The sequence below is a fragment of the Rasamsonia byssochlamydoides genome (assembly GCF_041956645.1).
Source record: "Rasamsonia byssochlamydoides strain NRRL 3658 unplaced genomic scaffold VTN77scaffold_64, whole genome shotgun sequence".
NCBI lineage: Eukaryota > Fungi > Ascomycota > Eurotiomycetes > Eurotiales > Trichocomaceae > Rasamsonia > Rasamsonia byssochlamydoides.
This window is the reverse complement of record NW_027192447.1, coordinates 129,233-144,000: the sequence shown is the minus strand read 5'-3', so window position 1 is coordinate 144,000 and position 14,768 is coordinate 129,233. Positions and strand designations below refer to the sequence as shown.

The 14,768-nt window shown below is 51.9% G+C and overlaps 5 protein-coding genes across 5 annotated transcripts; all 5 read left to right on the top strand.

Moving 5' to 3' along the window:
* Positions 1-2,084: 2,084 nt before the first annotated feature.
* On the top strand, positions 2,085-3,551 carry VTN77DRAFT_7779 (uncharacterized protein; the record flags this gene model as incomplete). Its single annotated transcript, XM_069424204.1, has 3 exons — positions 2,085-2,477; positions 2,529-3,048; positions 3,118-3,551. 3 exons carry the CDS (start codon positions 2,085-2,087, stop codon positions 3,549-3,551), a joined length of 1,347 nt encoding a protein of 448 aa, XP_069275163.1.
* Positions 3,552-5,135: 1,584 nt separating this feature from the next.
* VTN77DRAFT_7778 (uncharacterized protein) lies at positions 5,136-7,216 on the top strand (the record flags this gene model as incomplete). Its single annotated transcript, XM_069424203.1, has 5 exons — positions 5,136-5,307; positions 5,385-5,832; positions 5,906-6,284; positions 6,349-6,565; positions 6,624-7,216. The coding sequence occupies 5 exons, from the start codon at positions 5,136-5,138 to the stop codon at positions 7,214-7,216; spliced, it is 1,809 nt and encodes a 602-aa protein (XP_069275162.1).
* A 1,239-nt stretch (positions 7,217-8,455) lies between these two features.
* Positions 8,456-9,781, top strand: VTN77DRAFT_7777 (uncharacterized protein; the record flags this gene model as incomplete). The annotated part of the gene is made up of 2 exons (XM_069424202.1): positions 8,456-9,099; positions 9,166-9,781. The coding sequence occupies 2 exons, from the start codon at positions 8,456-8,458 to the stop codon at positions 9,779-9,781; spliced, it is 1,260 nt and encodes a 419-aa protein (XP_069275161.1).
* Positions 9,782-10,671: 890 nt separating this feature from the next.
* Positions 10,672-12,505, top strand: VTN77DRAFT_7776 (uncharacterized protein; the record flags this gene model as incomplete). Its single annotated transcript, XM_069424201.1, has 3 exons — positions 10,672-10,713; positions 10,862-10,895; positions 10,953-12,505. 3 exons carry the CDS (start codon positions 10,672-10,674, stop codon positions 12,503-12,505), a joined length of 1,629 nt encoding a protein of 542 aa, XP_069275160.1.
* Positions 12,506-14,101: 1,596 nt separating this feature from the next.
* VTN77DRAFT_7775 (uncharacterized protein) lies at positions 14,102-14,747 on the top strand (the record flags this gene model as incomplete). The annotated part of the gene is made up of 3 exons (XM_069424200.1): positions 14,102-14,251; positions 14,314-14,397; positions 14,487-14,747. The coding sequence occupies 3 exons, from the start codon at positions 14,102-14,104 to the stop codon at positions 14,745-14,747; spliced, it is 495 nt and encodes a 164-aa protein (XP_069275159.1).
* Between the last annotated feature and the right edge of the window lie 21 nt (positions 14,748-14,768).

The following is a 14,768-nucleotide window of genomic DNA, read 5'->3' as shown; positions in this document are numbered from 1 at the left end:
AAGGATGATCTCGAATTCACAGAGATGAGATTGACAAGGAGCAACTATATATATACTAGTAGAGATATTGCCCTTCGATCAAGAATACAGTATTATTCGAGTCAAAAGGAAACAAAGGAGTTATCTTCTAGTTGCATTAATACTTCTAATTCTTACAAGGCTTGAGAATATCACCGAACTCCTCGACGTACGCCAGCGCTCCATTGTTCTGATGCTTGGATGTCGATTTACGCCAGCTTGACGTAAGGTCGTATATGTACACAGTGTATCTCTGCTTTGACCACGCCCAGATCTCGACTGATGACTGTGCTCGTACCGGACTTGCATTTATGTAACTATCTTCTTCACGATTTGCAGCGTGTCGAGTCAGCAAACTGGGTGAGGTCAACATGGCGACAGATGACATCATGTCACGTGTTGATAATTCGATTATCGGTGTTTACTGCCTGAGGCAGCATTATGTAATCTGATCAACAATACGTGCAAAGAGGTGCAATCTCTCAGACACGAGAAAACTTGATTACAGGCAGGATACAAGCAGATGCTGCTGCCAACAATCACAACTTAATTGTGGTGAAAAAGCATAATTATTATGCACGCAGTCGCTTACGTGGAGTGAGACTCCTAGACGAGACGCACAGACTCGATCTCCAGTCTCCACAGGCCAGTTACCCCATCAGATAAGACATGGCCCAGTTACCCATTCTCACCACTGCTGCATCGCGGATCCTCTCATCTCTCCGTCTCCGCTCTCCTCATGGCGATCTCATCAGCATTTATTACTGTACCGAGTACCGACTTTGCTGCCTGGCATCCGGCTGGATCCGGCCCAACCGAGCTTCCCCTCCCGTGATCACTGCGAAGATGTGGGGGAAATCCTTTACCAGCATCACGCGTGACTCGACTCAGATGAGTCTGGCTGGTTATAGCCACGTCGATAATTCCACACCATTGTATCATCGGTACCTGTACCGCCGGCAGATCTTATGAACTATCTAGCACTGTCCCTAAGATTCCCGCCAAGTCTCGTTCGCACTGTCAACGATCATGTGGGGAACAGGGACTCGCTCGATACGTCATGGACAGCATGATTTCTCAACTGTCGACCTGAAGGCTGTCTCTGCTGGAGTCGTTACCCAGCTATGCCACAGAAGATACGTTTCGAAACATGCTTTTCTTGAGGCTAGTAGGAACTCCGGGTGATGCTGCTGATGCCTAAGGACTTCACGGAAAATATCCCCGACGAGCATGATTTGATTCGTCATCTTCCATGCAGCAGGTTCAGTTTGTCTGCCCTGTACGAATCAGACGCGTCGCCTTCTTTCATGCCAAACCCAATCACCTTCGCCACTGACCAGCAGCTGGAAGCTTTCCTAAGCTCGCCGGTATCTTTCTTTTCCTCTCTGCCAGGACAATTGCATTGCTCTTTTCCCGGATATGTTGTCCGGGTTGCTTGGCCAGCGGTGTCTTCTCGTGGGATATCGAACAAGCTGCCGTGATGATTTCTTGTTCGTGTGATATCTGGAGAGGCGCACGTAATGGCACCCAATGGCGTCTGCTTATACAGTCGTGTGCCTACCTCAAATTGCCTTCCTCGGTCTTGATCTACCCATGGATCGACGTCGATCTCATGTCTCTGCTATTTCTACAATTGGCAAGTTGACAATGCGACCCGGGGAAGCTGCCTGCCAAGCTCTGTGCAGACATGGCAAACCCTGTTCCATTGTTGACCTCCCCCTGACCTCACTTATATACCTCCTATTATTAGGCGCATTGCAGTAATCCTTCGTCGGTTCCGGTTCCTCCGGACTGCCCTGGCCCCGTTGCTGTCCCTGGGCAGGGATGAATCAGTCGAACTTGGATTTCTCACAAGTTCTTTTCTGATACCAATATCCATAATCTTAAGACAGGTTTCTGGGCTTACAAACCGTTCTTGCAGGGGTCTGACCTCTGATTGTCTGTTACATGTCCTCCTGCCCTCTCGTTTGATACCCCCCATTATCTGTGAGTTAGAAAGGGTCGAAAGCCGGATTGCTGTTGCACCTCGCTGTCACACGAAGTGGTCTCCCTTCTCGTCAATCACTATGGGGGCGGCAACGTTTATCGAGCCGTTGATGGTCTTTGTTCTCCTTTTGGGAGGCACCTGGCTCAACCGCGACACTGATCGTCTTGTGTCCCGTAAGGCCTATTGGCGAAATGCACATTCGGGAAGCCACTCCTGTGACCGATCAGATTCTTTAGAATCGGGCTTGACGAGTCCTACAGACAAGGATGAATTGTTGGAGCACCGATCGGTGTCACCGTCCTTGCTGGTCTCTCAAGAGAAACCATGGCGGAAACGCGAGCTGAGCATTTTGTCATGGAAGCTGGAGGTGCTCTCGCCAAACACGGCTGCGTTTCGACATCGACTGCTCAGCCGTTTGCTGCGCCGGTTTCCTTTCCTGGTCGAGTGCTGGTACTGGGCATTGGTATACTGGGTGAGTTGATCGGTAGAGCATATGCCAATAGATATCTGACGTCGATGGCAGACATACCAGCTCGGACGAGCGTTCACTGCGGTAACTCTCAAGGAGGACACTGTAGAAGCTGCGAGGAAGCACGCTTTGCAGCTGGTTCAGATCGAACGGGCATTGGGGCTCTTCTGTGAACTTGAGATACAACATTTCTTCATGCGCCATCCGCAGCTGATGAGTTGGACCAACTGGGTTTACTCTTTCATCCATATCCCCGGCACGATTTTCTTCTTGATTTGGCTCTACTACTACACCACGACACGCAATCGACTGGTCAGCCCCTTGGAAAACCGATTGAATGGGTCTCCGGCAGGTCCGCCGCTGTACGCAGCTCGCCGGCGAACTATGGCTGTCTGCAATCTCCTCTCATTCGTTGTCTTCACGCTCTGGCCTTGCATGCCACCTCGCCTTCTGAGCGATCAGAGTATCCAGGATGCGATCGGCGAGGATAGAAGCTATGGCTTTGTCGATACCGTGCACGGCGTCTCAGGAGTCGCTAGTGTCTGGACGAGGAACCGGTTTTGCAATCAATACGGTAAGCTAAGAAAGCAGCCATCCCCCAGAATCCTCGATGTTGGTAGAATCACTTGCTCATTGCAGACAGCTGCGATGCCTTCGCTGCATTTTGGTTATTCGTTGATGATCGGGCTCACCGTCATGACGATCCCTCTTCCTCCCAAACATCGCCGATCCACATCGAACCGGATTCCCATCTTCCACCGCTTCAGTCTCCGGATTTCCCTCCCTTCGTGGCGCCGTCTCGTTTGCGTTGCCATGGGCCTTGCTTACCCTCTGGTGATTCTGGCTGCCATCATCGCGACTGCCAACCACTTTATTTTGGATGCTGTGGCTGGGGCCATCGTCTGCTTCTTGGGCTGGTGGGGAAATGGTGTGATATTGAACCTGCTGCCCCTCGAGGACTGCTTCCTCTGGCTATGCCGTCTCCACAAGCCTGAACGGCAGATAGTGGATGTCTACGAAGCCGTGGAGGACCCGGACGATAAAGATGCCGTGAGATATGCTGTGCTCGTCCGATGAGCTTCATCGATCCCGGATGGCAGTCTGCAATGTCTCTTACTGAAAAGGGCCCTTTCTTGTCCGCTGTCTAGATCACATCGCCATTCTCGTGGACTCTTCCAGCGACCCGGTCCTGACGACTGTCGATTTCCTAATCTTCACAATCTCACTACACCTAGTCATCTCCTATTCTCTCTTTTCTTGATGAACGAGTCAGAAAACGAACCTCCAATCTGGCTCCCGTCTGCGCTGCATTCTCCACCTGTACATAATTCCCTAGAAATGTCAATTCTCCAGGATATACCTCACCTCCCTGTCGATGCTTCAATCACACTCTCGTGCTCTTGATGCGTGGGAAGGTTGTCTGTGATGCTCCTGGTGATCAGGCTGCTCGTCCAGGACATCTGCCATGGCGCTGTGTGATTAGCAGTTGATTCTAAGCTTGGTCTCCCCTATAACTGGATCTCGCACGAAGCCCATACGTCCTCTGGAGATAGCTCTGACACTCCCTGCATGATGGTGATTGCTGTAACAAAAGACTGGCAGACTTGCCGAGAGCAGAGGTGAGTCCATCCAGTCAGCGTAGCCGTAGATCGGGACATTGTCCACCGCCACGGCAGCCCGGCCGGCCTCTCCGTCCATCTCATCACTGTCGGTGAGGCTGCTGCGGCACACCCACCATAAGCCATCCATCCATCCCGTGGCACATCCATCTCCCATCCACCTTTATCCACCTTTTGCCATCTTCCACCGCCTCTGTAGCCGTCGTATAACCCTCCACCCAACCCTCTTTCCTGTCTCTCTCGCGTGGTGGCCCAATCCTCCACAGCGTCGAGCACACGACTCGCGGCTTTCCACCAGCCACCAAATAAGCCATCAGGTGCTGTTCGACTGTCGAACCAGGCGCAACAAACTGTACTTGGGGAATTCCATTACGGTCGCAGCTCCCGCACGTACCTCTCTCGCACAACCATCTCTCTGTCGCTCAGGTGCATCTCCCCATCCTGATTTTCTTCCTCTCCTCCACTGGGCATTTATCCTACCCCGTGTTCCTACGTCGTAGCACAGAGGAACGCTGCTTGTTGCGTTGCGGCTGTGTCTGCGTTTGGCGCGGCCTGGTCTCCTCCATCATCCGCAGGCGGAATTCTCGTCGCCTCTAACTTCACCCGCGTCCTCCACAGAAAGTCGTGTTTTCTGCTCTGGATAGAAGCACTCCTTCCCAGAAGCTTTAGCTGGTGCATCTCCTACGACTGAAGAACACGTGTTTTGCCACTTTTGAGCAACCTCGTGCTTTGGTTCCTGCCATCGATCGGTCTACACAGGAAAGAGCGCGCGTGGTAGAGAGCCAGCTCTGTTCTATTTTGTTCTATTTTGTTTGATTGTGTGCTGTGCGTTGGCTACGCCCGTTGCGTCATTTGCTGTTGGGCGGTGCGGCTGCGCTGCTCCCTTCACACGCGTTGCGTCGCTCGACTCCCGCCACGGTCCCGTCTTTCGCGACCTTCTCCACCATACCGCCTCTCTCTCTTCCTCCATCCCATTGAAAACTCCCATCCCATCGGGATCTCATCCATTTCTATCTCTCCCATCTGATTTCCGCCGCGCATCATGTCTGAAGAGTCTTCAGTCGCTCCAGCAGTGTCTGCAGACGCCGGAGACTCGGTGGCTGGGCGCGCGCCCTCCGCCGAGCCTAAGACCGCTGCCCCGGAGTCCGCGTCGTCGGAGTCTCGTCCTGAGAACGAGGCAGAGAAAGCTCCTGACGGCGACAACAAGCCTACCGGTAAGCAGAAACCTGCCCTCATCCTGAAGTTCAATGTGACGTCGCGTCTGCTGACCCGCGTATCTACTACCGCGTAGAGGGCGCCACTGAAGAACCAGCAGAGACGAAGCCTGCGGAAACAACAGCGCCCGCTGAACCTTCCGAGGCGGACGGCAAGGAAGAGGAAGAAGCTGCTCCTGTCGAGGCTGAAAAGGTTGAGGTCAACGGAACGCCCGCCTCGGTTAAGAAGACGCCAGCGAAGCGCAAGTCTACAGGTGGCGTGTCATCCGCAAGAAAGAGGAAGTCGCAACAACGTGTCACGCATCTTGACGCTAAGCCCGGAGAGTATTATCTCGCGCGTCTGAAGAGCTTTCCGCCATGGCCAGCGATCATCTGTGACGAGGAGATGTTGCCACAGTCCCTACTGAACACGCGTCCGGTAACTACAAAGCAAGCGGATGGCACGTACAAGGAGCCGTATGCCGATGGAGGCAAGCGAGTGTACGAGCGGACATTCCCTATCATGTTCTTGGAGACCAATGAATTGTGAGTAGTACCTACATGTTGGCCAGTATTTGCCTCTTCTGTGACAAGATGCTGACGGGTTTGTGTATTCCAGCGCGTGGATCCCCAATACGGATCTCACTCCTTTGGACCCGGAAAGCTGCAAGGATGTGCCTGAGAAGGGAAAGAACAAGACTCTGATTGCTGCGTACAAGGTTGCCGCAGAGAATCACGATCTCCAGTACTTCAAGGACCTGCTGGCCGAGCATCAGCGTGCTGTGCAACTGGAGGCCGAGGAGCGAGAGGCCAAGGCGGCAGCGAAAGCCGCTTCGAAGGCTCAGAAGGAGGAAAAGAAGAAGAAGCGGAAGAGCATGGATGTCGTCGAAGAGGCGGAGGATGTCGAGATGGCCGATGCCGAGGAGGAGGACCACAAGAAGCCTAAGAGCGCCAAGAAGCGCAAGAAGGATGCTGAAAGTGATGCAGAGGCTGAAAAGGTGAGTTGATGCCTACCGCGGTGACGTGTAGACTTGTGAAATTTCTGACATGGCCTCAATCTAGCCGGCCAAGACGCCCAAGACCACCACCAAGTTGAAACTGACCACCCCGAAGACTCCCGGAACTGCGGAAACCAAGAAGACTGTTACTTCAGCGAAGACCACCAAACAAAAGAAAACCGGCAAGATGGTCAGCGAGGAAGAGACCACTGTCGAGACTCCCAAGGAGGCGCCGAAGCAGATCGATCCTCAGGAGGCTAAGGCGAAGAAGGAGAAAGAGAGTATGTTCTACCCGTCCCTGTCACATATTAGTAGACGTGTAGCCTAACACAGCGACAGTTCTCTTCATCCGTCACAAACTCCAGAAGGGGTTCCTCTCGCGAGACCAGGCACCCAAGGAAGAGGAAATGGCTGCCATGTCGAACTACATCTCCAAATTGGAAACACATACCGATCTGGAAGTCTCCATTATCCGCGCGACCAAGATCAACAAGGTGCTCAAGGCGATTATCAAGTTGAACTCGATCCCCAAGGACGAAGATTACCAGTTCCGACGCCGGTCCATTGATATCCTCGCCAAATGGAAGAATCTGCTGGAGTCCGACGTTGCCGCTGCTGCTGCGGAGGAGGCGAAACCAAAAACCAATGGAGTTCATAAGGAGGATGAGGGCGCCGAGGCTGAGAAGGCGGAGGCAGGTGCGCAGGACACGGAGGAAAAGCCCGCCAAGGAAGAAGAGAAAGAGACTGGAGAGTCCAAGGATGAACCGATACCCGACGCCGAAGCAGGGGAAAAAGAAAAGGCGCAGGCTCCAGAGCCAGCGAAGGAAGAAGAATCCCAGGCGGCGGGCGAGGAGAAGCCAGCCGAGGAGAAGCCTGAGGAGAAGGCTGAGAAGACAGCTGAAGAGAAGCCAGCTGAAGACACAACTGCATGAACTCTCGTCTCGTCGACATTTTTGCGGTGGTTTTTTTCTATCCAGTAGGTGTTCTATTTGTCAGTTCTTTTCCTACCATGATGTCTGCTGTTTCTCCGTTCTTTCCATTTGGGCGTGAGCAGTTGAGGCGGCAAAGAAAAGCGTTGGTTGGTTTTTTTTTCCTTTTTTTTTTTCGATTTTTTTTTGGTTCTGTCTTAGTGTAAATCTATGATTGTTTTCTCTCGTTATTCTCCTGTCATACCTGTTTACCCTGAGAAATAGTTTTCATTTTGAGATGGAGCACGAAGGGTGGAATGATTCCTGGTCGACTTCGCACGATGAAGTCGATCAGTCGAGTCGACCTGTCGACAATTACCCATTCAGGACAGTTTCGTCGGCAGGCCAGGTTATTAATCATCAGGGTGGGAATCTGTGTGCTGCCGACGGCTACTTATAATGTACTTCCAAGGAGGAACAACAGAATGTGGCTTTTATCTAATCATTTATTTTGTTTGCTTCAGTGTTCTCCAGACCCCTGACGTGCTGAAGTGTTAGAGTGGTAGTTTTCCAATGTCTTCATTTTCTATCTCCTGATCCAGTTCAAGTGAGAACAATGAATTGGCCTGGAGAGAGGAATATTACAGTAGTCCTTGCTGTATTCCTTATAATATGGGAAAAATTCAGTAGGTGTCTTTAAAGGAAAATGTTGCAATTAGTCTGTGTATCTGTACTTTTTTTTGCCGATCCATTCATATGCTTCAAATATAATAAAGTAATGAAGTAACGAAGTAATCAGCTGGCGTAATGGATGTCAGATTGTTGCTATTTTGTGCATGCTTGTCTATCCACAGTCGGTTCGTTAGTGTCACGGCAGATAGGTTGGTTAGGTAGCCCCGATAAGGAAAACATGAAAACAGCCGCATCTCCTTCTCAATTTGAAGATTATTTCACCCGTTTTTCTTTCTGCTGAATTCACACCTCTCCGCTCTTCTCGCCCACTGGGTTGGGCAACTTCAACCGCGCACATGCTTCTGGCCTGTACGAAGTCGCAATCAGTGTACCGATGCTCCAGTTGACTGGCCTCCTGCTACAGCGGCACAGGGAGGGTCTCGGAATTGTCGGGTGGGATTAGCGATTCGAGGAGAACCTCAGCTGGTTGTGAGTGCGGCTGCAGAGATTTCAGCTGGGCACTGGGAACGGGAACAGCAACCGCGGCGTGATTCGATTTCAATCGCTTCTGGGGTCGCCAGGGCATGGAGCATGGCCGCCGCCGGGCGATCGACGGTAGCATCCCTGGGCTTAATGATCTTGGACGCGACGTGTCCCTCCCGATTGCGTGTTTTCGCTTTTCACACAACACGACCAAGACCGCTCCACTGCAAAGCAACACAGACGAGATCGTTCCATTCGAGTCATGCCGCTTGGTCCTCGGCGAAACCGCGCATCTCCTACCGCATAGCGGGGTCGTGCTCCGCGAAGGGCCGCCGCTTTCATTTTGAGAAGAATACCTACGATTTCGATCCGACGGTGCAGGAGGCCCTTGGTCTGATCCACGACGGCAAGGATCATTCGACGAAGCGCAGGAAGAGACCGGACAGCGGCGAGGATGCCTTCTTCGTGAGCAGAATCGGCACAACGGACACGGGGGCTGTCGCGTTCGGCGTGGCAGACGGCGTGGGAGGATGGGCCGAATCTAGGGTCGACCCGGCGGACTTTTCGCATGGGCTGTGTAGCTACATGGCCAGGGAGGCACTGGACTGGAGTTCTCCGGCAGAGAAGCTGCGGCCGAAGGATCTGCTCCAGATGGGGTATGACAGGGTGTTGAGGGACCGATCTATCGTGGCTGGAGGCAGTACAGCCTCTATAGGAGTCGCGCAGACAGACGGCAGTGTGGAACTAGCGAAGTATGACTGGACACCTTCATCCTCAGACTGATATATTGAAGAGCTTGTACTGACTGCGTGAAACAGTCTCGGCGACTCTGGCTCCGTTCTCCTCCGTCTCGCTGCCGTGCATCATTACTCTACGCCTCAGACCCATGCATTCAACACACCCTACCAACTCAGCGTGATCCCACCCCGAATGCGCGCGCAGGCCGCCATTTTCGGTGGTGAGTATTTCGAGGACCTGCCCCGGGACGCGGCGGTGACGAACGTGGCCATGCAGCACGGCGACGTCCTCGTGCTCGCGACGGACGGTCTATTCGACAATCTCAACAACCAGGATATCCTCAAGATCGTGACGGGGCGGATGGTCCTGGCTGGGGCATGGACTGGCAAGCCCCAGGGCGGTATTGGCGTTTCACCCCGTCTCTCTGAGCTGACCCGACCGGGCGGGCTCGACTCGTTGTCATCACCTCCACCTGCGTCCAGCAGCACTGTTACTGCCAACTCTCGCACTGGTCATACCCTCCAGGGCCTCCTCGCAGCCTCGATTGTCGGCGAGGCCAAGATTGCGAGCGAGGACATGCGACGCGACGGGCCTTTTGCCAAGGAGGCACAGCGATATTTCCCATCGGACTGGTACCGCGGCGGCAAGGTTGATGACATCTGTGTGGTAGTCGTCATGGCCGTGGAGGAGTCATGACCATGCTGACCTGTGTCCTGGAGACGAAACGCACGGGATACGTTTTTGTCAATTGGCAACAAGAGAGAACTAAAAGAGGCGTGTTTATTCAGGCCAAATCTGCTCCATCGCATTGCTTATTCTCATCAGATGTACAGATATGTGGCATCGCTTGTCACTGTCATTTACATTTTTTGACTTGTTGATTTACTCTCTTCTTCTTCTTCTTCTTTTTTCTTACTGCCTGTACAACATATCACCCACTTTTATGTTAGATTTATTATCTATCTATATACCAAGTGTCTATAATGATTCTTCAAACTGCAACAGTTGCCTGACCCTATTTTGAAGCTTTTGAAAAGTCATTCGGGGGATCTTTTTCTCACTCTGATTCTTCTCTGTGATTGACCAACTATGCATAGTCTCTAGCATCTCTGGTCGTCAGTTCTGTTGTATTCTGTCCTGTCCTTGCTCCCAGATTGATTTGCATCGCTTGCTTTCAGCTGTTTGCACTGTATAATGTGTATCTATATAACTGTGCAGATAGATCATATTGTGAGAATATGGAAATATCGTCTAACTAGAATTACTTTTTTTTCTGCAATAAATAGCAGTTTTTAATTATGACTTACGATGTCAAATAAGGAATTTTGATTGAGGATTATTTTCAGCTCTCCTGCATATCTTAATTGTGGGGCTGGATGCCTCAGCGGGCAAACCATCCAGCAAGCTGGAGCAAGCAAGCAAAGCTTCTCAGCTTCCCTTCCGCAGCCAACCCACTCGATCCCGCAGCAATCTGATACCCCAAACGCAGCCCCGCTGCTGGGCTCTCCTTGCGATCAAGTTCTCCTCAAGCTCTCCTCGGCAATATTTCGCAAGGTTATTTCAGGAGATAGCTAGATATTCCCAAGATGATGCACCCTCAGAGACAGGCGTATGTGGAGGACGCCCAGGTAAGAGCTCGCTCCCAGCAACACAGCCAGTTGCTGCTTGCTGCTTGCTGCTAGCTGCGTGTCTGGCAATTTTTCTCAATTGCTCTAGATAATCCTGATTATACTCTCAAGGAAAAGTTCTCAGGACTACTGCTGACGACGTGTCTAGGATACTGAGCAGGGCATTGATCTCAAAGATGTTCGTAAGTTTCCTCTCTCCATGCCTTCGTCTTGTTCGCGTCTGACTTGAATATCTGCAGCCGTCGATCGTGACTATGACCTGCCATCCGCTGCAGCGGGCATCCCCCCCGAAAGGGCCTCCGCGATTCTCTCGCAGTTCGAGCGAAAACGGCGAGCGGCAGCGATCGCGGTCCCGACGGACGACAACAAAGTGCGCGCCCGACTACGCGAACTAGGCGAGCCCATCACGCTCTTTGGCGAAGGCCCCGCCGACCGACGGGATCGATTACGCGAGCTCCTGGCCGATCTGGCGGAGAAGCAGGAAGCTGTCGGGGCGGGAGATGTGGAGATGCGAGAAGCCACTGCGGAGGCAGAGCAAGCGGAGGAAGAGGCCGAGCAGCAGGAGGAGTTTTACACGGAGGGCAGTCAGGAACTGCTGAACGCGCGGAGAAAGATCGCGCTGTACTCTTTACCCCGGGCCAAGGCACGCGTCGCCAGGCAGAAGGAGGAATCGACGATACCCCTGCGAACGCACATCAAGCACCGCAAGGCGATCAAGGAGAAATTACAGGGCTTTGATCTGTATGGGTCGCAGATTGCGGGCGAGCGGCCAGTCAGCATCACACGATTCTCACCCGACGGGCAGACAATCGCGGCAGGAAATTGGGCAGGCGGGATCCGACTGCTCAGCGTCCCGAATCTCGAAGAAAAGGTCAACCTCCGCGGTCATACGGACCGAGTGAGTGGTCTGTCCTGGTTCCCCGGCGCCACGCTGCCTGGCTCGAACGTGTCCGAGTCTGCTGTGAATTTCGCCTCTGGAGGCGGCGAGGGAAACGTTGTTCTCTGGTCGTTGGATAAGACGCAGCCTCTCGCGACGCTGTCGGGTCACTCTGAGCGTGTCTGTCGCGTCGAGTTCCACCCGTCGGGGCAGTATTTGGCCTCGGCGTCCTACGACACGACCTGGAGGCTGTGGGACGTCGAAACGACGACGGAGCTGCTGTTGCAGGAGGGGCACTCGCGTGAAGTTTATACGGTAGCCTTCAATTCTGATGGTTCTCTCCTAGCCAGTGGAGGCCTGGACAGTCTTGGTCGGATTTGGGATCTCCGGACCGGTCGCACTGTCATGATTCTCGAAGGCCATATCCGCGAGATCTTCGCCCTGGACTGGGGCGTGGATGGCTATCGGGTGCTGTCGGGCTCTGGAGACGGTTGGGTTAAGTGCTGGGACTTGAGACAGGTGCGATGTACGGGCAGTATAGGCGGGCATCGCAGCGTCGTGGCAGACCTGCGATGGTACAAGGGGACAGAGTCATCGGCGTCGTATCTCCCATCCACGCAGACACAGACACAGATGCAGAATGGCGCTATGGAAACCAGCCCGACCCCGACCCCGACCCCTGGCGAGTCCGCACCGTCCCAGCAGACACTGCCCCAGCCCCGGAAAGCGGGCACGTTTTACGTCACGGCGGGATTCGACCGCAACGTCAACATCTTCAGCGCCGATGACTGGGCGTTGGTCAAGACGTTGAGTGGACACTCGGACAAAGTGCTCAGCGTCGATATCAGCGATGACGCCAGGTGGATTGCGAGTTCGAGTCATGATCGGACGGTGAAGTTGTGGGGGATTGAATAGGAGGACGTGGAATGCAACGCAGAGAATCATTTGAATTCTGATTGTGACTCCCTGAAGTTGATGGCTGGCCGTCGCCAGTTGGCGCAGGACTAGTCGAGAGGAACCTTGGAGCAGATCTTCACGCTTCAGCACGACGAAGAATTACAGTGGACTGATCCAGAGATCTCCGTGATCGTGCAGCCCGCCTTGAATTACCTACCCAGTCATCTGGAGCTTTCAAGCTTTCTACACCGTGGTGGCTTTTGTCTGGAGCACGGTGTGGACAGTGGACCACTGGTCTTTCTACCAGGTCCAACTGAAAATCTCGACTCGACTGATAGGATTCGATTCGCAGCGATGATGTGCTGGTCAACCAACTCAACGAACGAATAACCTGGATAATAATAACTACTTGACAAGGTCACGTCCAATGTTGTCCGTACCTACCTACCTATCCAGGTGTGTACATACCTAGGTAAGGTAGCCTGGACGTCGCGCCTACAGTTCCCACTCATGCCGACAACGTGCGATAACCAGGGACCTAGGTAGCTATGTATGTACTGTATAATACATAGGGAGTAGCAGGTATGGATCAAATCTACTACAGTAATTAATGGTCGAGACCTAGCTAGTTAGCTAGCTCGCTGCTAATGTCAGGACTCTGAAATGCTATAGACATGATTCTAGTTAAAAAGATTTGTTAAGGTTGCCGAGCCATGCAGCAGCATTGCCGCATCTACTTCATTCAGGTATAGCATGTCAATGTACTGTAATATATTCTTCTTATTATTATTGCGTGGGTCAGCGTGCAGGTACAGTACTAGGCCATAAGTACCCGCCATGAGTCTATTTTCCTGTAAAGCTCGCATATTTTGTGAGTATATTTCTCAACAAAATTATACGGTAAGGGTATAAACTTAGACCAAATTTCTCTAAAGTTTTTTAACTATTAAAAATACATAATTAAACTATAGACTTGATCGATATTTCTTTAATAAAGAAATATTCTTATATATTAAGAGAATAAACTATATCATTCTTATTTAAAATAATTAATATTAAGGGGGTTCACTTTTAGATATGAATTTGTTTTTATTTTTTTAGGAAATTTTGGCCTAAACTTTATCCTCAAAAAAAGTAGTTATTATAGGCTTTTAGGTAAATATATTTTTTTTCTATATAAAAAAAAAGTTAATTTGACCAATTTTCTAACTAAAAATCTATTTTAAAACTACCCTTTCCATATAATATATGCAGGTTTTGCGGGAAAATGGGCCAGTAGCGGGAACTTATGACACCTAGCTGTATATCTACGTAGGTAGGCCTATCAGCACGTTTGGCTTGGCAGATCTGTAGTCGAGACCTATAGATCTACTGAACCATGCTAAATAAATCAATCAGTCTATCAATCACAGCTTTTGTGCAACATCGATGTCTGAATGGTGAATGGTGAATCATGAATGAATGTCAACAACCAACATTCTGCACGTATGTGTGTATGTGTTTTCAGAATAGGCCAAAAACAACACCATATATCTGGAAGGCAACTAGACAACAGGCAATTCCCCTCCCAGTATATTTCCTACTGTTCCTTTCCTCAAATCAACACTCGAGCAAATGACCAAGCAAAGCGATAGCTACGACTATGTCATCTGCGGCGGAGGAACTACTGGCTGCGTACTGGCATCCCGCCTCTCTCACGCCGGCCACACTGTCCTCCTCATCGAGACCGGTCCAGAAGACTACAACGAGCAGATCATGAGCCCCGTGGCAGCCCCCCCCACCTGCATGGCACTGCATTCGAGTACAACCTGACAACGATGAAGCAGCCCGGTTTGGGAGGCCGTGTCGTGCCCAACTACGCAGGCAAGCTGCTCTCGGGGTCGAGCGCGGTCAACTACGGTCTCTGGGACGTGAGGCCATTCAGCTGACTACGATGCATGGGCCGAAGTCGTTGGCGACGACTGCTGGAGCTACAGGAATATGCTGAAGTAATTTCAAGAAGACGCAGACGCATCATGATCCGCAGGGAAGTCCTGACTTGTACAGCTTTGATGGGCCCATCGCGACGACGGCCGGTGCACGACACTACCCTCTCCGCGAGACGATCTACAACGTGATGACGGCTGCAGGCCTCGAGTTCAATCCAGACGCCAACGGCGGCAATCCCTTCGGCTTTGGCGCGGGTTTACGGAGAACTGGAAGAATGCGCAGAGACAGCCTGCTGGCAAAGTCTACGACCTGTCCAGAGCTACAGTCCTGACGAACAGCGTTGTTGCACGCA